General features: G+C 47.6%; 1 protein-coding gene across 4 annotated transcripts in view; it reads right to left on the reverse strand.

Annotated features, from left to right (window-relative positions):
• LOC135897809 (sarcospan-like) overlaps positions 1 to 24286 on the reverse strand; it is a 297173-nt gene that overhangs the window by 203944 nt on the left and 68943 nt on the right. For 2 of the 4 annotated variants that reach the window (XM_065426514.2, XM_065426511.2), the window contains exon 2: positions 7271 to 7785. In XM_065426514.2, coding sequence (XP_065282586.1) covers positions 7271 to 7411 — 141 coding nt within the window. In that variant the 5' untranslated portion in view covers positions 7412 to 7785. Of the gene's footprint in view, positions 1 to 7270; positions 7786 to 24286 lie in introns of those variants that run through there. The other 2 variants (XM_065426515.1, XR_011507077.1) reach the window with 2 other exon arrangements.

Below are 24286 nucleotides of genomic sequence, written 5' to 3' on the forward strand. Positions count from 1 at the left end.
CGGTTCCGCGCTCGCCGCCGCGAGGGGCGCCCTAGTAGGCGCGGGAACTACGTTCGCAACCTGCCTATACAGAAAGGCGTCAGGCAGGGAGATACGACCTCTCCAATGCTATTCACAGCGTGTTTACAGGAGGTATTCAGAGACCTGGATTGGGAAGAAATTGGGATAAAAGTTAATGGAGAATACCTTAGTAACTTGCGATTCACTGATGATATTGCCTTGCTTAGTAACTCAGAGGACCAACTGCAATGCATGCTCACTGACCTCGAGAGGCAAAGCAGAAGAGTGGGTCTAAAAATTAATCTGCAGAAAACTAAAGTAATGTTTAAAAGTCTCGGAAGAGAACAGCAATTCACAATAGGCAACGAGGCACTGGAAGTCGTAAGGGAATACACCTACTTAGGGCAGTTAGTGACTGCAAATCCGGATCATGAGACGGAAATAATCAGAAGAATAAGAATGGGCTGGGGTGCGTTTGGCAGGCATTCTTAGATCATGAACAGCAGGTTGCCACTATGCCCCAAGCGAAAACTGTATAATATCTGTGTCTTACCAGTACTCACCTACGGCGCAGAAACCTGGAGGCTTACGAAAAGGGTTCTACTCAAATTGAGGACGACGCAACGAGCTATGGAAAGAAGAATGATAGGTGTAACGTTAAGGGATAAGAAAAGAGCAGATTGGGTGAGGGGGCCAACGCGAGTTAATGACATCTTAGTTGAAATCAAGAAAAAGAAATGGGCATGGGCAGGACATGTAATGAGGAGGGAAGATAACCGATGGTCATTAAGGATTACGGACTGGATTCCAAGGGAAGGGAAGCGTAGCAGGGGGCGGCAGAAAGTTAGGTGGGCGGATGAGATTAAGAAGTTTGCAGGGACGGCATGGCCACAATTAGTACATGACCGGGGTTGTTGGAGAAATATGGGAGAGGCCTTTGCCCTGCAGTGGGCGTAACCAGGCTGCTGCTGATGATGATGATAGCTTACTTGAATAAATTAAGCAGGCTAGGTGACTGTTTGTCACTGCCCCATTTTAAAGGGGGTGAAAATAAACCGTCATCATCATTAGGGCATTAAATCGTACCACATGTCATAACTAAAACCCCTGAATGATTGAAAAGTAACGACTTCCTGTGAACTTTGCCGCTTTCTCTCTCGCCTGCCATGCCTCCGCAGAGTCGGCCCTCCTATTGGTCGCAGCCCGTGGTCATGTGCTAGCGCACGCTTTGTGGTCCGTAGCCGACGCCGGTGCCATTCCCGGGTATCGAAATCTCGCGTCGATTGGTTTCTGGCGACGGTGTTTTGGCGGGCAGCGTTTCGCTAGCGCTGGCGCCGTGTACGTATTGCGGAGTTGCCTAGCCTATGTAGTGCTTATGGGTGTAAAAACCGAGGAGGCTAGGGGACCTCTCGTAATTCCATCCGCAAGAAGCAACGCGGTTCGCCGAAAGGTTTGGCTGTAGAGGGCTGGCCGCATAAACTTTGAAAATGGGCGGGACCCGCGCCTTTGTCCGGAACGTTGCCGTTCATCAGGAGTCACTCGTATTTTGTCGGACGATTTGGTGAGAAGCACGAGCGTCTGCAGCCTTTCTTCGCAATAAATAACGTTCGACACTGTTGTAGTTGCGAACGTTCACTCGCTGCTGCGAAATCCGTGCTTCACGTTGTCTGAGCCTCACGGTTCACGCTTTTCGTTCGGCAGGCTACGCGAAGATGTTGCGCGCATTGCTTGGCGCACTCGTTTCGTTGTACTTGAAGCCATTACTAGGCTTAGACACAAAAGTTGCGCTTCATACGCTAGTTCGACCAACCGTTCAATGACGCGTATTGCATAGCGAAGTGACGCGCAGTGCTATACGATTTTTTTTAGTAGGACTCCGCTGATGAACTCGAGACTAAAATGGCGGTTCTCATTGTTTGAGACCAGCTGTTCATGCTACCCGAGCTGCAGGGTTAGCTTATGTAGCATGCATTGGTGCATGTATTTGCATTTGCGTGGTTGTTACCAAAGTCGGCAGTAACTGTGCCTTGGCATCGCAACGGCAGCTATATTTTGTGTGCGCCATATCTACGCACCAATGCCACTATTGTTGCCAAAGAAAAGAACATGTCATCCCGACGGCTGCTAGAATCGCTAATCATTCAATTGACGCCAGCTACGATGAACAGGACACCAGGGACTATGCCTGCCATTTACGCACGTTCGTTACGTCACGTGCTGCTGGCTACATAAGTGACGACGATTCCCTGTCCAACTCAGCGAACAAGGAACCCATACGCGGTTCCGAAACGTCCGATTATACATCAGACTTGGTCAGTGACCGTGATCCCGTTCATCTACGCGCATAATAAATGAGAACGCAGACATCTGCTAAACACAATCGAAATTATATTGGGCTCAAAAATGTTGTAGAAATCTAAGCTGGTGGAAACGTTTTTAACGCGGATAGGTTGGGTAAAAGAAACATTTAACGAAGGGGCGCGCAATGACCCAGATCAATTTCAACGTTCGACGTTGATAAATTTGTTACGGCTTCGCACGCGGCGGGCTGGCGTATCAAAAGTTCTTATTTTCGAAATTGTATATGAAATGTCACGGCTTATATCTCTCCCACCGCGCCCCCCCCCCCTTCCGTACCTTGTAAAAAGTTGTAAAAATTTCTCAAAAAGTTGTACCACCCCAAATCTTAGCTTATTAAGCTTAGGATTACTTCACCGAAGACCAATTTCAAAGCCAAATTTTTCAGAATTACAGCATCAAGAAATTAAGGCCTGATGCATAAGAAAGCCTTTTTGTAGTACGAGCAAACTCATCTTTGACCGCTTATAGAAGTAGTACACCGGCATAGGTTCTTATAGAGCCTAGACCCCACGCCTGTGCTTTAAAAAAAGCAAAACGGAAATATCCACATACAAAGCGTATGTTGTTCTAATTTCTCTTGGCGGTGTTGAAGTTCAAATGAAGCTGATCAAAAGGCGCCGCTCGAGAAAAAACACTCACTTAGCTCCCTTGAGCGCATCACCTCGGCCGTTTACACCGCAGTCGAAGTGATCGCAGTGGAAGGACATTCGATAAAGCAGTGTAACGTGGATACCGGCAGCTATTGGAGTAACTCATTTATGAATCTGCGCTAGACGGAGTAACCAAAGGCGCGCCAAAGGGCCGAACGTTGGGAGCGCCTGCTCGGTTACCCGGCCGAGGGACCACCACCGTCGGCACCCAGGAGGAGCCGCGAGAAGGAGCGCCAGCATAGGAGATGTCGTTGCTTTTAGATCATTTAGCGGTTTTAGTCACAACTTGACCGTAGCGTAGCATGGATACTTGCGAATTTCGCACTGCATTTGTGTTGCATTCCGCCAAGTGTCCCGACATGTAGCAGCTGCATGTAGCAGTTGCTTGCGGCATGGTCAACGCCAGCAGGACAGGTGAGTATTTGTTTCAAAGGGGATGCCAATAAATGAACATTATCAGCAGCAGCATCCTATCGTACCACGGGTCAAGTAATGTGACGTGTGCGGCGCGTATTCTCGATATTTTCGCTTCGGTGCACGTTATGGCGCCTCCTCGCGAGGTGCTCTGCTGCCCCGGTGAAGGCACTGCGCGGCGTGTGCCGCGAAGCATGCGCTCTCTCCGTGTACGGCTTTCGGTGAGTAAGCAAGGAGTACCAAGCTAAGAGCTTGGGCGCACATGATTATTTTTATTTCTTGTATTTTATGTACCCAATCCATGACCCGATCCTGAGGCACGCCATAATGCAGGACGGATTTCCCTCAGAAGGACCTCTTGAAGTGACCGGTATACACGAGCGTCTCGGTATTATGCCCGCATGGACATGCGACTGGAGGCGAGCCCGGGACTTTGTGCTTAGCAGCGCAACGCAATAGCAACTGAACTGCCGGACTGCGTAAAAGGTGCTCATAATTTCTCTGCCTAACTTACGTGCTATTTTATGCGCATGTCTTGTTTTGTGCTCAGGTACACGCCACAAAACAGTTGAGTGAACATCGGTGAATGAATGTTATGTTATCACGATGAACACTTAGTATTGTGATCAACAACAACAGCAGGCAACTTAGGAAAAATAACGCTTGACAAAAACGCGTGATACAAATAATAGGCAAGATGGTGCCGCTCCCCTTGTCTCTGCCATACAAATCCGCTGCAGCGGGATGGCAGCGCCACGAACATCTCCCGTGGGAATAGCTGAGTGCACTGGACTGCTGCAGTCCATTAGCGACTGCCAAAAGTATCGTTGTAGGTGGGCACGATGCTCGGCGCAATCCCGCAGCTCGTCTACACGCACGAGGAGATCGAAGAGAAGCAACTAAAAATGCGGATCACCGAACGGATATTTTCTCTTCCAAAGCGAGCTGTGAGCCTGAAAAGATCGCAGAAATAGTGGTGCATAACTACTGTGTGAGCCGCGTACTGCCTCACTGGCTTGCCTAGATCTAAACCGTCAACCGAGGGGTCAATTTTAATCACCACAATTTCGGTCCACTGCTGTGCGAATGCCACATACCTCAATCTCTTATTCGCCTTTCTTGTGTCACTCGGCTCTCTCCCATAAACGTACAGTTTCTAATATGACGGCACTGCCTGTCTTCATGTCTCATTTTTCAGCGCGACAATTACGCAAGGACTGAAGGCCGACCACACGACAGCTGTGGTGTCGTGTGGTCTTCCTCATTTCCTTGCGTATTTTCACGCGGAAGAGGTAAATGCCAAAGCGCACCAACACGCTCAGTATACACTATCCATGATAGCATCGCACGGCAAAACGAAGGCACATAAATAGAAAAAGACAGGGAAAAGCAACAAGTTTGTATCTTCGTTTTGTCGTTCGCTACCATTATGGATAAGGTCCGATTCGGCCGATTCGCTATCCTTGTGCAGCTTACCATACTTCTAAGCCTAATCGTCTCCTGCCCTTCCTTGACGGAGTTTCCCTAATCACCAGTTTGTTTACTCCAGCAGAATATCACTTATCTCATGTACGTCTTACGCGACCTGCTCAACTATACTCCAGTGCACCTTTACTCCATAATCGGCGCTACCTTCTCGTACAATAACACACACACTATTTTTCTTTCAACCATTACTTGTATACTGTGTGGTATGTTATGTTTGCAGGGGCGAGGAAGCGTAGCTTTATTTGTCAGCATATTGGTTATTAACTTGATGTATTCGAATAACGTGTGTTTACATATGTCTGAAGAAAAGATCTAATCATTTGGGTGCTTGAAAACCGTGTTCACTGTTTGTGCTTTCATGCTATTACGACACGGGTTAACGGGCATAAGTCTGCTTATAGCCGTCATTTCTAGGATGCCAACAGACATACTGAGCACGCAAGTCTTTGACACCTATATGAAGTTCTGCACCGTAGTTGTCGAAGCAGTTGTCCGAAATTACATTTTCAGGTATGAACACGACCTATCTTCACCCAGCAAAATGGAAAATCGAGCAGTTCGTATAGCATCATGGCTGCAACAGCCTGACTGGACACATACTGATTAAAAAGGAGGGGCCCCTACATAGCGCGTACTATCAACAGAAGTTTATTTCAAGAAAACAGCCAATATATAAAGCATAACAATCACATGAGTGTAATCACAGATTACTATCCAAAACACAACCTTCACGTTAAAACTGCGCAATCTACAAAGGTGCTATGCCTCAAAAGGGTAACAAAGTGATAAGAAGACTATGTTCCCTATGACTTGACGTAGTTAAGACTTCTTGTTTACATCTTCCCGTGACTCTCTAAATTGTTGTTCAGGTAAGTGGCGCAAGACAGTTGAATGAGCACCAGTAATAACAATAAATTTATAATAGTGTGATGATACAGAATACTAGAGCGAAGGTTTATTGGATTGGTTGTGTGTGGTAGATAAAATAGAGCGTTGATTATAGATGGCGTCGCGCAAGCAAGAGGGAAGTTTAAGGTGAATAGGAGATAGAGGTACTGAACAACAAAGTTGCTACCCTATTGCTGTCTTCTTAGAGTGCCCTATATAGTTTGCTCCTCCTCCGTATCCTCAAGTGATAGTGACATTAGCCTCTCCGCATTGGTAATAGAGAATAAGGAATATAACAGATTAATTATACATTTACATTCCTCGCACGCATGAAATTGATATGAATGGAAGCTTTCGTAAAGCAGTTTCTTTATTTAAATACTATCTGACGGAATCGGCATGGGTACTATTCTGTTTATTTTCTGTTTAACCACGGTGGTAACAGCTAATGTCGCGCAATTTTCATGCTTACCCACTGTACAGTTCATAAGCTACGCCAAAATGCGAAGTAGAAACACCTGGTGCAAGAAATTAGTGACACGAAAATCCATAATGCATACTAATGAAAGCATGAGACATACTTTTTAATGGTTGCTGGAGACTTGGTGGCAGTTACAGCTAGCATGCCAGCCCAGCTTGGAAAACTTGATACGTGAAATTAAATTCGCTCATGGTACATAGGTACATAATTAGCACACGCAAAAACGATATGTAACGAGTAAGCACAGTGTGTAGCATGGGTACTATCTGCCTTGTCCCTGGGGATGGCTAAGAGCGCGGCCGCGGCTTGCAAAGCACTGCCTACGCTTACGCAAGGTACGCTTAAGGCATATTTCTGGCCCTTTTAAAATGTCCTAGTAGTGTCCTGCTCCCTTATACATTTCTTTCGCTGCGGAAATTAATAGATTGAATTCTTTGTTTTGCAGCCTTATCAATTTGGGCTACGAGGACATGTCCCACGTATCCATTGCATTCCGGTAAGCATCGATAGCAATAAGAGAGGGTGATTTATTAAACTGGGAAGAGTCAGGTCGGTTACAATAAATTAGTTAAGTTTTGTATTGATTCTCCACCAGTACAAATTGCTATGCCACAGCTGTATGCTGGTTTAGTCGCCTTTTGGTCTTCTTTAGTAATAGTGGCTAAACATGTAAGCCTTACTGCGGAGCTAACGTTTCGACATAAAGTAATGTCTCGAGGCCTTGATAAAGGCAGGCCGTAGCTGTCGAAACGTAGGCCCTACGTACGCTGGACACCTTTTACGTGCCCTTTTTTGGCCATTTCCCGTGTCCGTCTTTCTGTCAGCTTCCTGTCTTGTTAGATCATGAGTAACTCTTAGCGCTCACATTTCTGCTTTGGGAAACATGAGTTGATTGATTTAAAGTGTTTTCGGTCGTAAGGGAAATTCCCTATTAAGTAGGTCGCGTTTGGTTTCTAAGCTGGGAAGTAAAATGAGTCGCATCGCTCACCGGTCCAGCAGCCCAGAGTGGACAGTCCCTTGTGGCTAGCGACGGCAGCTTGAGCATGGTGTGGATGGGAAGCACGGTCAGGCCCAAGCCAGCCACAAGCTGTGCTGCGGCGAGGCCCAAGGCTACGCTGGAGCACTTCATTGCGGTGTCCTACCTCTTGATGAAAGCAGTTCTCAGGTGACCGCGTGGACGCTCCGCTCATGAGCCAGTCGCCGTCACTGCGAAGAGCCTGTGTACGAGAGTCCTGTCCGTCATGCCCTTCCGCTTCACTGACATTCGCTGACTAGACGAAGAGCGAGCTGGCATCGACAGGTGCTGTTTCCAGCCTGCCACTCAGTAATGGGCATGGACCGCACAATCTGATGCAAAGTATTGGTGTACCGCTGAAGCCGAGATCGACTCTCACACGCCCAGCTGCCGCCAATGGGTCATCCTTCAGTTTCGTCTTGCGGTGGAACGTACCGAGGCCTTCAGAGCGAATGAAGCCGGCTGCAACACCGTGATCGCCAAGCGTTCTGCGTTGTTTGGTGGGAAGAAATAAAACATTTCACCAAAGTGTGCGCTAGTGAGCCCTGGTAATGTTTTGGACTCAAGCTTACTTGCTCATCACCACCTACCTACATCTGACCAACAGCAATAGACAAAGCAGGATAGTGCGCTACTCCCCACGACCGCTTCATGACAGAAGCAACTAATCCTGACTATGGTAAACAATTCAAACTGACAAGCAGACAAAGATAATGAACAGAAAAGGTCGTCCGTACTCTTCACCGTGCATTGGGTGCCCGTTCAAAGGTGGTCAAAACTCATCTGGAGTCCCCCACTACGGCCTCATAATCATATATGATTTTTGGCACGTAACGCTCCGGAATCATTTTTCGGCGCCAAAGCGTCCAATGGCTCATGAGTGATAAAGCTGGCGTATGTAGTCTACAGCACAGAAATCGCATCTAAAGCGCAGCTGGCTGCGATGCCCCGTGACAAGTATGCCTCGACAAATTAGTATTGGTTGTAACGTAACGCCACGAGCGCACTTAGACGGAAAGAGCAAGCGAAAAGGAACAGCTGTTGCGGTGATACAGCGCCAGGTGTGAGAGGACATCGCCGGGACGCCACGTCACTGACGCTCTCGAAAGCCTGTGCTATCCGCGCGTTCCTCTCGCCTGCCTTGTGGATGCGCCTCCCGACGGCCAAACGAAAACGCGCTCGCTTGCCTGCGAGGAGTTCATAACACGAAGGACTGCTCAGTGGCGTTGAATTGGACATTGCTACTTTCGCATTCACAACTCATAAGAAGTGCTTAGGTGTCCTGGGATTTTTTAATGTCTAGAGTAGACTAAAACTTTCTCGCAGACAGGGCAAAGCTGTTTAACACGCTACAAATGAGCACGCATTCTCGTTAGTACAATCACTATAGTGTTAATCACCTTAGAGCCATTAGCACTCAGGGGGATAGCCCAAGTAGGTGGATTTTTTTTAATCTCATCTTTTAATGATAAATAATGATAAATCTTTTAATGATAAATCTCATCTTTTTAATGATAAATAGGCCAAACTGAGTCGATTACATTGTTACGGGGAAGATAGAAGTATTATTTATTTATTTTATTGCACCCTCAAAGGGAGGGGGACCGAAGTATTACAGAGGAGAGTAGGTAAGAAACATATACATAAGTAAATACTGAAGGCAGCAAAAAGATAATTATTGCAGCAAAATTGATTAGGTAATTGTATCCGGGAGTGATGATGTCTGATGAGACGGAAGGAAACTTTGAGTTGTCCTTCATTGCGACAACTGCGCCGGGAAGGTGGTTCCATTCCTGAGAGGTCCTAGGAATAAATGATTCGTGACAGGTTCTGGTGTGGCATTGAATTATTCCAACCTTATGGCTATGATCAATGCAAGAGGAAATGTAGGTAGGAGATGGTGGAAGATTATCGCGCAGGTAGGCATTGTGGAAATATAACTTATGAAATAAAGCAAGGCGAAAGCACCTGCGTCGTGATGAGAGAGGAGCAAGTAGCACAAAGTTTTTCATGGAAGCTACGCTTGATGTGTCACTGTAAGTTCCATAAATGGAAGGCGCAGCATTGTTTTGGGTTAGCTTAAAAGCGATTGAATAAGAGTCTAGAGGTGCAGCCCCCAGCTGGATGAGGCGCACTCCTCTTCGCTCCTAATAATAATAATAATAATAATAATAATAATAATAATAATAATAATAATAATAATAATAATAATAATAATAATACTTTTTATAGGAATAATTTTAATAATGTAGCAGCGGAAGAAAAATTTCGGCAAAGATAACCTAGCATGCGTTTAGTATTGTTAATAACCTTATTGATGAGCAACGACCAGGAAAGTGAGGAGGTGATGTGGATACCTAGGTATATATAGGAAATTACAACTTCTGGAGGAGTATCACTAAGGTAATAGTTCAGCGGAGGAATATTGCTGCGAGTTACACGCCTATATATACATTTATTTACGTGGACTTGCATTAACCATTCGTCACACCAGTTAGGCATAGCGTTTAAATCGTATAGTAAGAATGTTTTATCAGATTTGTTTAAGATTTCACGGAGGATAACGAAAAGGTAAATATAAAAAAACCATCATTGGGTAAATCGTTAATGTAAATTAAGAAAGGAACAGGGCCTATATTGATCCTTGGGGCACACGAGATTCTAAGGACAAAATGGGGACATATGATTATTTGACACAACATAATGTGACTGGTTAAGGAGAAAATGTGCAAGCCATGCAAACAGGTTAGGATCAAGATTAAGTTTACTACGTTTAAATAAAAGCAATTTATGACACTTTTGCGACAGTCTTGGCGTAATCTAAGAAAACACAGTCTGCGAAATAATCTTTGTCGGGAATAAGATGAAGGCTGTGAGTAAAAGAAAAAAGATGAGTTTCGCAAGGGAAGTCTTTTCGGAAACCATGTTGTGCTTTAATGAAAACAAATTATTGTCGAAATGCTTTGCTAAATGTGAGTACAAATATGTTCTAGAACCTTGTAAGGAATGCTGATGAGGGAAATTGGGCGGTAGTTGAGAGGAACGTTTTTGATACTGGACCTGTGAGTGGGACCACCTTCCCGACTTTCCAAACTGCAGGTAGCTGATGGGTATCTAAAGGTTGCTGAAATTTTTTTGAAAGCAGAGGAGATGAATAAGCAGTATGTTTCAGAAATTTCGCGTTTACGAAATCAGCACCAGAACTTCAGATCTCTAAAAACATTTCCGACCACAAGGGTTCAGTGAAAATAAAATTCATAGGTTGGTAAGTGCAACGCCCAAGAGTTGGAAGCACGGGGTCAATACATAGGACAAAGTTCTTACAGAACACAGAATTAAGGACATAGGGACATACATTACCGGGTACCGGTGAACCACTCAAATCAATCAGCGTGACCATATTGTCTTTAGAAGGGTTAATAACACGCCAAAACTTGTAGGTCCATTTGCAAGCATTGTGGGCCAAGTGTTTACTTGGAATGCCTTTTTGGCAAGATTTAAAGCTGCTCTGTAAGTATTGTTCGCCTGCATGGAAGCGTTTCATTTCAATGCCAGTGCACTTTTATTCGCTATTTGATATAGTCGTTTTTTTTCCCGTTCGAAAGCCTTTTTAACTTAGAGTTCAACCAGGGACTTTTTAACGTTGCAGGATATTATACTTCACAGAATAAACTTGTCGGTGAGCACATGTACTTTATTTTTGAATACAATCCAGTACTCATCAACCGTGTGATCATCAAATGCGCTGAGGAAAAGATCAAGAAAATCACCTAGCTCAATAATAATAGCGTCAAAATTTGTGCAATCATAGTGGTAATTTTTTTTTTCAGCAACTGGTTTTAACGCAGAATATAATATTGTCACGTGGTAGTGACGGCAAAGAAAGCAGACAAACTGGGAAAGAGGAAACTAGCGTTTTAGTGGGCGAACTTGTGCCCTCAGAAACAGGCTACACTCAAAGAACGGTGACAACGGTGAACACAGTCGGCGGTCGTCGAAAATCTGATCAGCGGGTCAAGCGCGTGGGCTTTTATACATCAGTCGTTAAATGTTCCAGTGTAATCGCTGGGACCCGCATGCCTTCTACAAAGCTCTACATTATTCGCGTCGCACACACAAGCAATCAGATTACACAAGGTTCGGTCACAGACAGCGGATGGAAGCATCGATACAATTCCAGAAACTTTCGATGCATGCAACCGCGCCTTGCGCTGTGTGATAACATATGTTAGGCGGTGAAACGTGTCGCCCGATAAATACAAACAAGTACACGTGGCAATACCTACTCCTTAAAAAGCATCGACTCGATACTGCAAACGAAAGTAATAAAGAAAAACACCTGTAGCAAAGAGAACAATAAAATAAGGAGCTTCGTTAGCGTCCGTAAAATGGTTTAAGACCCACTACGTGGACCACTTCAGATCGTGCGCTGTAGGGGCTGTAGGCCGGACTTCGGGATGAAAAACCCAAACTTGGGAGGGATTTATTCTACATTATATACAGTGAGGTGAGAGTCAAGGAACAGTCGTACAGTCATTACGGGCCGGCAGCAACTCGGACGCTGCGGCCCGCGGCAAGACGTTCGAGAGAGGTGAATCAGGGAATCAGGGAATGCTCTAGTCTCTCGGGAATGCTTCTTTTAAACCCTTCGAGGACTGGAATTCGCGTCATGTTTGGCCAATGGGAGAGTCCGCTCAGATGACGCCCTTTTCAGCCAATGGTTGGCGCCCGTATCGCGTTGTCACACCCAGCGGCTCTCTGTGGTCTTGCCTCGCAGACTGGCAATGCGCTTCTTCAAAGGAAGAGCTCATGCTCCATTGTCCGAAGGGCCACCTGCTGACGGTGCTACGGCCCCGCAGCGGTAGCAAATGTCTTCTTCAAAGGCGAAGGGGGACGATTGGGCTCCATTGTCCGAGGCCCCCTTCTAATCCCGGCGGCGTACGAACTTGTTTGCAAGTGTCCTGCCTCAGGAATGTGGCACCCCTGCTTCTGCATTCCTCAATTAGCTGTGCTGCGATTCGAAGTGGTTTGGGGAACTCGAAGTAGCCTCAGGAAACGGCGCCATATCTAACAGCTTGTCCTCGCCCCGGTTGTTCTGAATGGCCGGTGAACTCAATTCGCTGGCCATCAGGAACGCTGAAAGAAGCTGCAGGGTACTGGGGTCCAGCCTCGTTTGACAAACTTCGGGATCCTGGGCCCTGGAGAACATACGTCAAACAAACAAAACAACACAGCGCTGCACCACGTGTAAGCGCAGGCTCTTCACCCCTGACTCGCCAGGCTATTACTGAGTCAAAATGAACCCTGATCTTTTCTTTCCCCAATTTTGACAAAACAGTTCCAACCACCCTTCTAAACAGCTATCCATTTGTCCTCGATTGCCGACAAGACCAGAGTACTATTGTTGTTGCAAAACAAAAGGGTCGTTGACGATGCAAACAACAAATGAAAACAGCCGAACATAACTTAAGTGGCCTAACTACACGAACAGCATGTTTCCAATCTATCGCAGTGGCTTACTTATCGCACGTAATGGTGCCACTGAACAATCTGGTCAACCTCACAAGTACGTAATCACAAGCGCACTAGCCTTGTGGTCACTAAACAGAACGCGTACTTGCGTTGTAGGCAAACTTTTCATTTACGCTTACTGACGTTTCTTCCCTGAAAGTCCTACAGGACACGTGACATAAACGAACAATTAAACTTGCGGGACTTACACACTCCGCAGAACCCTTAAAATAATGCGTCTTTTAATCACTCGTTCCACGCATACTTATTAAAGAAGTCAGAATACGGCTGCCCTCAACACACACGAGCAACCCAGTCATAATCTGCTTCCTTCCGTCCACACAGGACACGCGTTAATGGAACTAAAAACGCTTCTCAGTGCAAATCATGCACTCACTGAAAATCTACGCGCTTAACCTTAGAAAATTCAAAACACTTAAAAAGAAAGAAGGTTAAATAACACACGCGCTTTACCATAGGCCTTTCGACGATAACCTTGACCTTCAGGTTACTCACACGCACAAAAAGAGCCTATATACTCATTAACTAACACTCGCGAGACTACATGTTTACATAAACCTCATCTTTCAAATCTCGGAGCTTTCTCAAACCAAAACATAAACAAAGCTCATGCCTTACACGTTGAAAGAAATCCCAGTCTCAAATCGCGAAAACCTTCCGATGCTCAAAATAAAAAACAAACACTGCAATTCTACGGAAGCGCTCTTGGCCTCCCTTTCCAAACGCTTATGTCTAACTCATAACTTGACGTCTAGAAGCGTACGGTGAGGGGCTAGTTGGTATGACATTATGGGAACAAAGAAAAACTGCGCAAAAAAGGACAAGACAGAGAAAGAACCACACGACACAGGCGCAGACTAAGAACTGGTTTAATGCTCCAACGCCTCTTTCCTACCAACAACAGAACGCATGCGCACCAACCACAAAGACCAATGCCGCAATCATGTAGTCGAGCCTAGAAACGCCAACTCCTTGCGGTACAAATGTATGGAAGCCTCACTAACACATTTATCTGGCCCTAATCTCGCGATTTCTAAAGCTTCGATTACTTCACGCTCTTTCTTATCCCTTGCGCGTCCGACAATCCCTGTAGTGCGAATGTCATCTATGAGATTCCGCTGAGTTGTGGCAACGTGTACGTTGGACAAACAGGCCGCTGCATTAATATTAGATTATTAGAACATGCCAATTCCCTAGATGATTCTAGAGGACAGCATCTTCCTAAGCATTGCAAGACCTGCAGGCATGACGGCAATGTTTGTACCCCACTTTTCGGCGGGACTACGATTGTCGGACGCGCAAGGGATAAGAAAGAGCGTGAAGTAATCGAAGCTTTAGAAATCGCGAGATTAGGGCCAGATAAATGTGTTAGTGAGGCTTCCATACATTTGTACCGCAAGGAGTTGGCGTTTCTAGGCTCGACTACATGATAGCGGCATTGGTCGTTGTGGTTGGTGCGCATGCGTTCTGTTGTTGGTAGGAAAGAGGCGTTGGAGCATTAAACCAGTTGTTAGTCTGCGCCTGTGTCGTGTGGTTCTTTCTCTGTCTTGTCCTTTTTTGCGCAGTTTTTCTTTGTTCCCATAATGTCATAACTTGAGTCGAACCCGGGGTGGTCGCGGTTTCAAAGCTACTCTGGCTACGGAGGGACAACAAAAGGGCTGACTCACTATCAGCTCCTTCAAGACGTTACAGTTCCCTGCCAATTTGCCTCCTCGCGCTCCGCTTTCAACACTAACTTGATTGACCGCGTCGCTACTCCCCACCTGGTCTCGTCCTGCCACCTTGCGTTTCTTCGAACTGCACGCTGAGCTATGAAAAGAACTACGGAACGACGAGGAGTTTAACTGCCCCGTGCCCTTTGTCAGCGTCCGCGCAGAACATGCTTCGCGGTCCCCCTTTGACCGGTGGCTCGAACGTTCTGGATGCGTCAACATCGTCCTTGACGACCGCACCTTTTTCCTCGCGCCCTGTCCTTTTGGGTTTCTCGCCATCTTTGGCGGCGCTACATTAGTTACCGTCTTACGGTCTTTACCACGCTTCTTTTTACTGCGCTTTCTCTTTGCACTCGCTTTCCTGTCGCCTTCTCGTGCCTCGTGCTGGCCGGTACACATTTCGTCGGCCCGGATCGGTCTCTTACCCGCACAGTCTGAGTGATTTACATTTAAATCTACTCTCACTTTGCGCCGACTGGCGGACAGCCCAACCGACTCTGGCACAATGCAGCAGGCTTTACTCGAGTTAGACAACTCGCACTCTTGCGAACTGCCCTCTACTACATTGCCCAGCTCACGCTGTGCATCGGCACACAGCCCGTCGGTATTGATCGCTGTCTCACGCGCACAGTCCGAATGATTAACAACTGAATCATCCCTATCTAGGCCATCTAGACTGGCGGAGAGCCGCACCGATCCCTGAACAATGCAGTTGTTCTCTTGTGAGCTACGGAGCTCGCCACCCCGAGAACTATTCTCAACTGCATCGTCCAGCTCGCACTTCACTTCTGCACGCAGATCTGGCTCTACATGGGTGCTCGCGTCTGTCGGGTCAGCAGTACCCTTTTCTTCGCTAGCACCCTCGTTAACATTACCAGCGACGCACACGCTCGGTAACTGTGCCAATTTGTTCGCAGCTGGCCTAGCTGTCTCTACAGTCCTCTGTTGGCACAGCACCTCGTCGCTCTCACTACGGCCTTTAACGGCCTCTGTTGCCACTAAGGCATCGTTAGCAGCTAGCCTTTTCCCTTCATTTATGAATCGGCAGCCAATCTCACAGGCACTACTCTTCTCGTCGGCTTTTGGCGAAAATCTGCTAGACACTTCCCCATTCTTTCGCTCTGTACTTCCTACAGAATTCTCAGACAGCCGTTGTCTCTGTGCCAATAACTGATCACAATACTGTATCTCTTTGATCAGTGCTGTCTTCTCTCTCTCATACTTCTGCTCACGCTCACGTTTACGTTCCTGATACTCACGTTCGTGACGCTCACACCTAAGAGTAAGTTCTCGAAGTTCATGCTTCCGTTCATTCTCGCGTTCTTCACGCTTACTCACTCTTAAGTTCACGACGCTCTCGCACACGTACACGACGCTCACGCTCTCGTGGCTCCTGTATCACCTCCCACGCAAGCTCAATGCTTTTGTCATCATTGCCACTATCGTTAATCGCCTTTATGATAGCTGGTGTTTTCATCCGTTCGTCCGCCTCAACTCCCAAATCGTCGCACACCAACAACAAGTCTGACCTCGTCAACGTTCTAAGATCCATGGCAGCTGCCCCGACAGGCGGTTAGAACTGTTTTCCTTATTAATTTGTGCAAACACACAATGCATCAAACTCCCGATTCCCAGAACTATCAAAATGAACACACAACATTTGAGTCTGGCGAATCATAAGGGAAAAAACCACGCGCTCACTTACGGTTGCAGCACCCTGCCATCCGGTTCATTCGTTCGCTGTTCCCGGTTCCTCCGGACTCCCTGGGTCGAAGGCTCGCTCCTTCTTCGCTGCTCCCAGTTTCTTTGGACCTCTTTCGACGAAGGCTCTCTCTTTTTCGCTCTTCCCGGTTCCTTAGGATCTCTCTCGACGAAGGTTCATCCGTAGTGCTGCCACCAGCTGATGCATTCGGAGGCGATGCTACCGCTGCCAACCAGATGTAGGGGTTGAGGGATGGACTTCGGGATGGAAACACCCAAACTTGGGAGGGATTTATTCTACATTATATACAGTGAGGTGAGAGTCAAGGAACAGTCGCACAGTCATTACGGGCCGGCAGCAACTCAAACGCTGCGGCCCGCGGCAAGACGTTCGAGAGAGGTGAATCAGGGAATCAGGGAATGCTCTGGTCTCTCTGGAATGCTTCTTTTAAACCCTTCGAGGACTGGAAGTCGCGTCATGTTTGGCCAATGGGAGAGTCCGCTCAGATGACGCCATTTTCAGCCAATGGTTGGCGCCCGTATCGCGTTGTCACACCCAGCGGCTCTCTGCGGTCTTGCCTCGCAGACTGGCAATGCGCTTCTTCAAAGGAGGAGCTCATGCTCCATTGTCCAAAGGGCCACCTGCTCCCGGTGCTACGGCCCCGCAGCGGTAGCAAATGTCTTCTTTAAAGGCGAAGGGGGACGATTGGGCTCCATTGTCCGAGGCCCCCTTCTAATCCCCGCGGCGTACGAACTTGTTTGCAAGTGTCCTGCCTCAGGAATGTGGCACCCCTGCTTCTGCATTCCTCAATTAGCTGTGCTGCGATTCGAAGTGGTTTGGGGAACTCGAAGTAGCCTCAGGAAACGGCGCCATATCTAACAGCGCGGCGCCGCTGTGAATGCGGAATTCTGTCTGGGACGACCTCACAGTCCATTGCACCAATACGTCGAATGACCTTGTGGGTCTGAAATAGCGTCGCAATAGTTTCTCACTCAGCCGTCGCCGGCGTGTAGGGGTCCAAACCCAAACACGGTCACCGGGCTGGTGCTCGACGAAGCGTCGTCCGAGGTTGTAGTGTCGGCTGTCGGTACGCTGCTGGTTCTAGATCCGTAGGCGGGCGAGCTGTCGGGCTTCTTCGGCGCGCTGGAGATAGCTAGCGTCGTCAACATTATCCTCGTCAGTGACGTGCGGCAGCATGGCGTCGAGCGTCGTCGTCGGTTTCCTACCGTAAACCAGCTTAAACGGCGTGATCTGTGTTGTTTCTTGCACCGCCGTGTCGTAAGCGAATGTTACGTGCGGCAGGACGGAATTCCCAGGTCTTGTGTTCGACGTCGTCGTACAATGCTAGCATGTCGGCGAGGGTATTATTCAGGCGCTCCGTAAGACCGTTCGTCTGTAGATAGTAGACAGTTGTCCTCCTGAGCCTTGTCTAACGGTACTGCAAAATGGCTTGAGTGAGCTCCGCTGTAAAAGCCGATCTTCTGTCCGGGATAAGGACTTCTGGGGAGCCATGTCGCAGCAGGATGTTCTTGACCGAGAATTTCGCCACTTCGGTTGCGATACCTTTCGGCAGTGCTTTCGTTTCAGTGAAGCGGGTGAGCTAGTCCGTCGCCACGACGATCCACTTCTTTCCGGTTGTTGAGATCGGAAAGAGTCCCAACAAGTCCTTCCCGATCTGCTAAAATGGTCGGCAAGGAGTCTCGATTGGCTGTAGTAATCCCGCTGGCCTTGTCGGTGGTGTCTTGCGTCGCTGACAGTCTCGGCATGTCTTGGCGTAACGGGCGACGTCGGCGGTCAGGCGCGGCCAATAATACCTGTCCTGTATCCTCAATAGTGTCCGCGAGAATCCGAGGTGTCGAGTGGTCGGATCGTCATGTAGGGCGTGCAATACCTCTGGACCTTCAAGGCAGTTAGAGCGGACTGGTGGGAAGTTCTTCTTTACGAGTTGGGTGTTTTGAAGCGAGTACGAAAACAATCCTCGCCTAAATGCGCTAGGGACAACGTCGGTGTGCCCTTCCAAATGCTCGACGAAATTTTTCAGCTCAGGGTCTGCTCGTTGCTGTTCAGCGAAGTCTTCCGAGCTTAGGCCAGAAGGCTTCCGATGCCAAGAATGGCGTCGTCATCCTCGTCATCTTGCGGCGGCGAGTCAATGGGGGCACGTGATAGGCAACCGGCCTCAGAGTGTTTCATCCGGACTTGTAGGTTACATTGATATCCTATTCTTGCAGTCTTACGCTCCACCACCCCAGCAGTCTTGAAGGGTCCTTTAAATTCGCTAGCCAACACAAGGCGTGATGGTCGCTGACGAATTTGAACGGCCTGCCATATAGGTAAGGGCAAATTTTTTTTTTGTAGCCCAAACGATGGCGAAGCATTCCTTTTCGGTTGTAGGATAATTGCTTTCTGCTTTTGACAACGACCAGCCAGCGTGAGCTATCACGCGTTCAAGTCCGTCTTGTCTCCGGGCTAGGACGGCACTGAGGCCTGGACTACTGGCGTCAGTGTGGATATTGTTATCCGCGTCCTCGTCGAAGTTCGTAAGTACTGGGGGCGACTGCATGCGTCGTTTGAGTTCTTCACTTGCGTCGGCCTGCGGCGTTTCCCACTTGAACTCGACGTCACATTAGTTAGATATGTCAGCGGTTCAGCAATGCGTGAAAAGGCCTTGACGAAACGCCTGTAGTAGGCACAGATGCCAAGGAATCGACGCACTGCCTTCTTGCCGATGGGCTGTGAGAACTTTGCGATGGCAGCAGTCTTCATCGGGTCAGCGCCGACTCCAGACTTGCTAATAACCTGGCCTAGGAACAGAAGCTCATCGTAAGTGAAGCGGCACTTTTCCTGCTTCATAGTAAGCCCTGATGACTTGATTGCCTCTAGTACTGTCGCGAGCCGCCTAAGGTGATCGACGAAATTTCCGGCGGAGACGTCGACGTCATCCAAGTAAACAAGACAGGTCTGCCACATCAATCCTGCTAACATCGTGTCCATGATGCGCTGAAACGTTACAGGCGCCGAGCACAGTCCGAATGGCATGACCTTGAATTCCTTGAGGCCGTCTGGCGTGATGAAGGCGGTCTTTTCGCTATCTCTCTCGTCGACTTCTTTTTGCCAGTAGCCAGACTTGAGATCCATCGAGGAGAAGTATTTTGCATTGCAGAGCCGAGCTAATGCATCGTCTATCCGTGGAAGGGGGTATACATCCTCCTTCGTGATCTTGTTAAGTCGATGATAATCGACGCGGAAACGTAGGGTTCCGTCCTTTCTCTTCACCAAGACTACAGGAGATGCCCACGGGCTTTTCGTCGGCTGGATGATCTCGTCGCGCAGCATTTCGTCCACTTGTTCTCTCATAGCTTCACGTTCTCGTGTCTAAACTCGGTAAGAGCTCTGGCGGAGTGGTCGAGCGCACTCTTCAGTGATTATGCCATGCTTTGCGATTGGTGTTTGTCGAGTGCTCGATGGCGTCGAAAAGCAGCCTTTGTACCGTCGGAGCGGACTTCTGAGCTGTTGCTGTCGAAGTGTGGTTCGGGAACTATGGTCGTCGGGGTAGATGCTGCAGAATCCGAGAAATTCCACTCGGCGTGATGAGGTGCCCTCCAGCGGTCCGAATTTGAGGGCCTTCCCATGCAGTCTTAACTTTCTTCAGCTGGGCGGCGATGGGTCCACTCATGACGGAGTAATCGGCTCCTGTGTCTACTAAGGCGAGGACTGCGTGGCCGTCGACAAGCACGTCGAGGTCGGTGGTTCTTTGTCTTCCGTTACACTTAGGTCTTGGCGTCGGATCACGGCTGCCTCGCGTCGACCTGCAGCTGGTATGTGGAGTCGTCAGGTCGTCTTTCGTCGGCGTATTCTTTGCTTCCAAACTTCGTCGGGACGACGGCGTGTCATTATGTCGTAGAGGTAGTTTCTTCGGCGTCTTCGTCGGTGGCGGAAGATCTTCGTCAGTTCGACCAACAGCAACCACACCTCCATCGGTTGCTGCTTTTAGTTTTCCGGATATAGGCTCGCAGACCGGCATTGGGTTGGGCCAGTGTATGGTTGGCGCTGCGGTGACGAGTAGCGGCCTGGTGACGGTAAACGGGACGGCTGTCGAGGGCTGCACTGAGTCGTAGTGTGGTAGTGGGCGATATCTCGAGGTCGTTCGCCAATCTGTGGTCGTGGCGCATTAACGGCGAAACCTCGCAGTCCCATCTCCCGGTATGGGCATCGGTGGTGCACATTGCCGGCTTCTCCGCAGTGATAGCAGGTCGGGTGGTCCCTCTGCTATCAGAGCCAGGTGGTCGTTTTAAGACCCAAGTGGTCGCTTAAGCCCGGTAAGCATGAAACATTGGTAACTATGTCACTATGAGGGCATATGATTAAGTAAAGGAGCTTAGCAGCGCTGTCTGAGATTCTAATTCGTTCCGATACTAATTTTGTTAGGGAAAACACATAGATCAAGATAGTCTTTGTGAAGAAAATGGATAAAAGTGTAGCGGATCAGTAGTCCAGCATATGTTGGGGAAGTTGAAATCACCGAATAAATGCCTCCGTACAAACTTTATACCACCGCGTGCTATTTCATATGTCAGGCCTTATATATATGCCCCCTTCTTGATTTTGGACTTCCAATACAATAATGGGGTTTGAGGGATGCCGCAAAGTAAGGGTGTTAAGGAGATCGTGAAAATGGATGCGTAGGATGCAGTGCGGTAGCAAACAACGATCGTAACTTTACGGTAACCGATATCAACGCAAGCGCACACAAGTTCCAGGTTAGAGTGAATGTGGATTCGATGACATTGCCGGGGCTTTGAAATAGCGAGTAGTGCGCCCCCGGCTTTGCGAGCAGAGAGATCGCAGCGGAAAATACAGAATCGAGACAAGTAAAAAATTTCGCAATGTTGCACATGAGGTTGTAGCCACGATTCCGTTATTGCAGTAATACCAGCATCACAGCTATCGAAGAAAAATTCAAGTTCCTCACGTTTGCGAAACACACTTCTAGCATTAGCAACAAGCACGGAGGCTTGTGTTGTGAAAGATACGCCATTGTCCCTCGCGCATTGCTATGTAGTAGGGTGATCACGCAGATTCTAAGATACGCTTGCGTGATTTAGAACGCGAATTTTAAATCGCTTAACGCCGTCACTTGTTGGATCGTACATGAAACACTGCTCATCAATGAAAGGGTCGTTAAAACGTAGTTTAAATGAGGGTAAATTAGGCTGGCTTTTGCGAAATTTGAGAAGCTTCCTTCTAGCGAGCCTTGTCGCGGGCGAGATGTCCTCAGATACTGGAATGTTACTGCCTTTAAGCTGGCTGGGCGACGAAAGTATGCTCCCCTTAATTTTAAAGTTTGATAGTTTCATTATAACTGGACGACACTTCGTATTTGAAGAATTCCCGATTAGATGCACCCGTTCAACTGAGTTTGGTGGCAACACATTTCTCATCGCTGAGGACAAAGCATACAGAGTTTTTTGTTCAATTTGAAGCCATGACTCACGGGAATCGCCTACACCGTAAAGAAAAAAAAAAGTTATTGCGCTTTCCTCTGTCTTCCAATTCGTCTAAGTACGAGGCTATGGTGCCCTGCTGCTTTTCCAAGCACTCAGCGCTTTCTTGAATTATGGCGAAATCATTACAAACCGTGTCTAGCGCTCCTCATTTATTTTCATGTGATTCAAGGCAGCGGAAAATGTCGGTTAGGTTGCTTTCAATTGCTCTTTCGCTGGTTTTCACATCGTTAATATATAATTTCAACTCGGACTCACCTTTAGTAAGCTCGACCCTCCTCTTCTTTATGTCTTTAGGCATTATTAAGACGGCAGTCATTTCATCAGACAGAGATTCGGGAAGGGTACTCAAGACCGAGTCACTTTGAGCCGACTTCTGCACCCTTGGAGAACAGGGTTTTCCTCGACATCACCGTCGAGGAAAACCCTGGTCGACGGACGTGGTGCTGTGTGCGATTGCCTCGACGCAACAGCACCACGTCGAGACAATCGCACGCAGTAGCACATAAGACAAGTGGTCATGGGAGCAGCAAAAGTGAGTGATTATCACTCCGTTAAGCATACAGGGTAAAATTGTTACGCACCTGGGGAGCGAAGAAATGTTGCGCATGAGGCATAGTGCAATGAGTACCCCTCGCATGCCCACTGAAGGAGTAGCTAATGAGCAAGCTGCTTCTGAAAAGGCTGGGAAAGGACGGTAAACCAGCCGGTGCCATCGTCCTAGAGGTGATGACATATCCGTCTAGTGGTACATTCAGGGAGAACGGAAGATCATGGAGAGTACAAGTGCACGTGACGGGCTCTTGACGATCTTGGACAGCATCTACTCATAAGCCTACGGTAGGGTAGATGTGGATGAGCACAGAAGGCGAAGCAAGGGCCAGCTTCAGCAAAATCTGTGGAGCGAAGAAAAGTTGCGCATGAGGCATTGTGCAACGATCGCTGCTCGCATGTCCACTAAATATATTGTTACGCGAACGAAAGATTAAGAACTGGAACGACAGAAAGCTGAGCTAGTTGGTAAGGATTCATTATGCAAAAAAGAAGTCAGGTGTGCAGACAGGACACAAGAGTAGAGAAGTGGACATCACGAACGCCGACTATCAACTGAAGGGAGCACTGAGGCGAAAAAAGAAAGACGACACAAAACTCATCTGCGCATGCTCAGGAATGGTAACACCACGTGTCAGTCGGGTACACGTGCCGGTCTATGTGAGAGATAACTTTTAAGGCACCTAATCACTTCCTTATGTAATGTAATCGAAGGCTGGCTCACGCACGCACTTGCACCAATATAGATATGCAATGCCTCTACCATAAGACCCGTATCTTCATTCTTATGCCTGTACAATGTCGTGCATTCATGAAACTCTGGCGTGCAGTTACAATCTTGGCAACGTAGCGAAAGATTAGAAGGCCATCCACCGGTTAACGACCTTTCATGTGCCATTAGCATCTGATTGATACACCGTCCCGTTTGCTCACGCAGAACTGGCCACAGCTAAGGGGAATATTATAAACCACACCCATACGACAGTCAGTAAAACTGTTGTTCTTAGTATTCTTCACTGGACAAATATCAGTTCGTTTTTTGCCTTTTACCCACTCCTTTTTTCTCTGTACGGCAGCGCATGCCTTACTTAGCTCATTGGGAGCAGTGAAAGCAACGTTAACATCATATCTACTTGCCACTTTTTTAAGCCTGTGCGACACTGAATGAATACGGAATAGTCACTAATCTTTTCTTGCTATTACTGCTTTCTGTAATCACGTCCGTCCCTCTCGAAACCGAATTCTTCAGGCGCTCAGCCACAGTGGCCACTGCTACACTAAGATAACCTGCTTCTAATAGGCGCCGGACCTGCGCATTAAAACTGGCACTCATTTTGTGCATGCAGGATCTGGTGAGGGAAGAATTAAGGCACGACATAGCATTTCCGTTTTTTACTACTTTGGTATGCTTGGATTAAAGTTTAGCAACTGCTTCGAAGATCTTGGGGAGTACTGCGAACAAACATGATTTTGTTGGAATATCAAGGAAATGGCAAGAAATTGAATTACGCATCGCTGAGGAAATTGCTTGGTAAACTTTAATTCTCCTCCATAAAGCTTATATTGCTCACTTACTGAGGTAGCAGTGGAACCGAACTCTTCCCTATTGCAGAAAATCAGGTAATCATCAACGTAACCAAATATCTTGATAATGCTATCCCCTAAGGCTTTCTCTAAGCAGTTGTCAACCTTACTCAGGTAAATATTGCTAAGAATAGGGGCAACCCTTGAGCCTATACAAATGCCTGATTTCTGCAGAAGAAGTCCATTTATCCACCCAATCAGCGTCGACTTCAAGTACAATGAAAGAATTTCTAGAAAAGCTTCCGTGGAAACACCGCATCTGTCAATAAAAGCCGACTCTTGCACTTGTTCTTTATTGCACTCATTTACGGAATTTAGCAGCCCGTCCTGCGGCAAGGAATAATACAGATCTTTGATATCCATACTAAAAGCTGTACAATGACCAGGATTTTCCTCTCTCAAATAC

Source organism: Dermacentor albipictus, chromosome 7, assembly GCF_038994185.2.
Source record: "Dermacentor albipictus isolate Rhodes 1998 colony chromosome 7, USDA_Dalb.pri_finalv2, whole genome shotgun sequence".
Lineage (NCBI taxonomy): Eukaryota > Metazoa > Arthropoda > Arachnida > Ixodida > Ixodidae > Dermacentor > Dermacentor albipictus.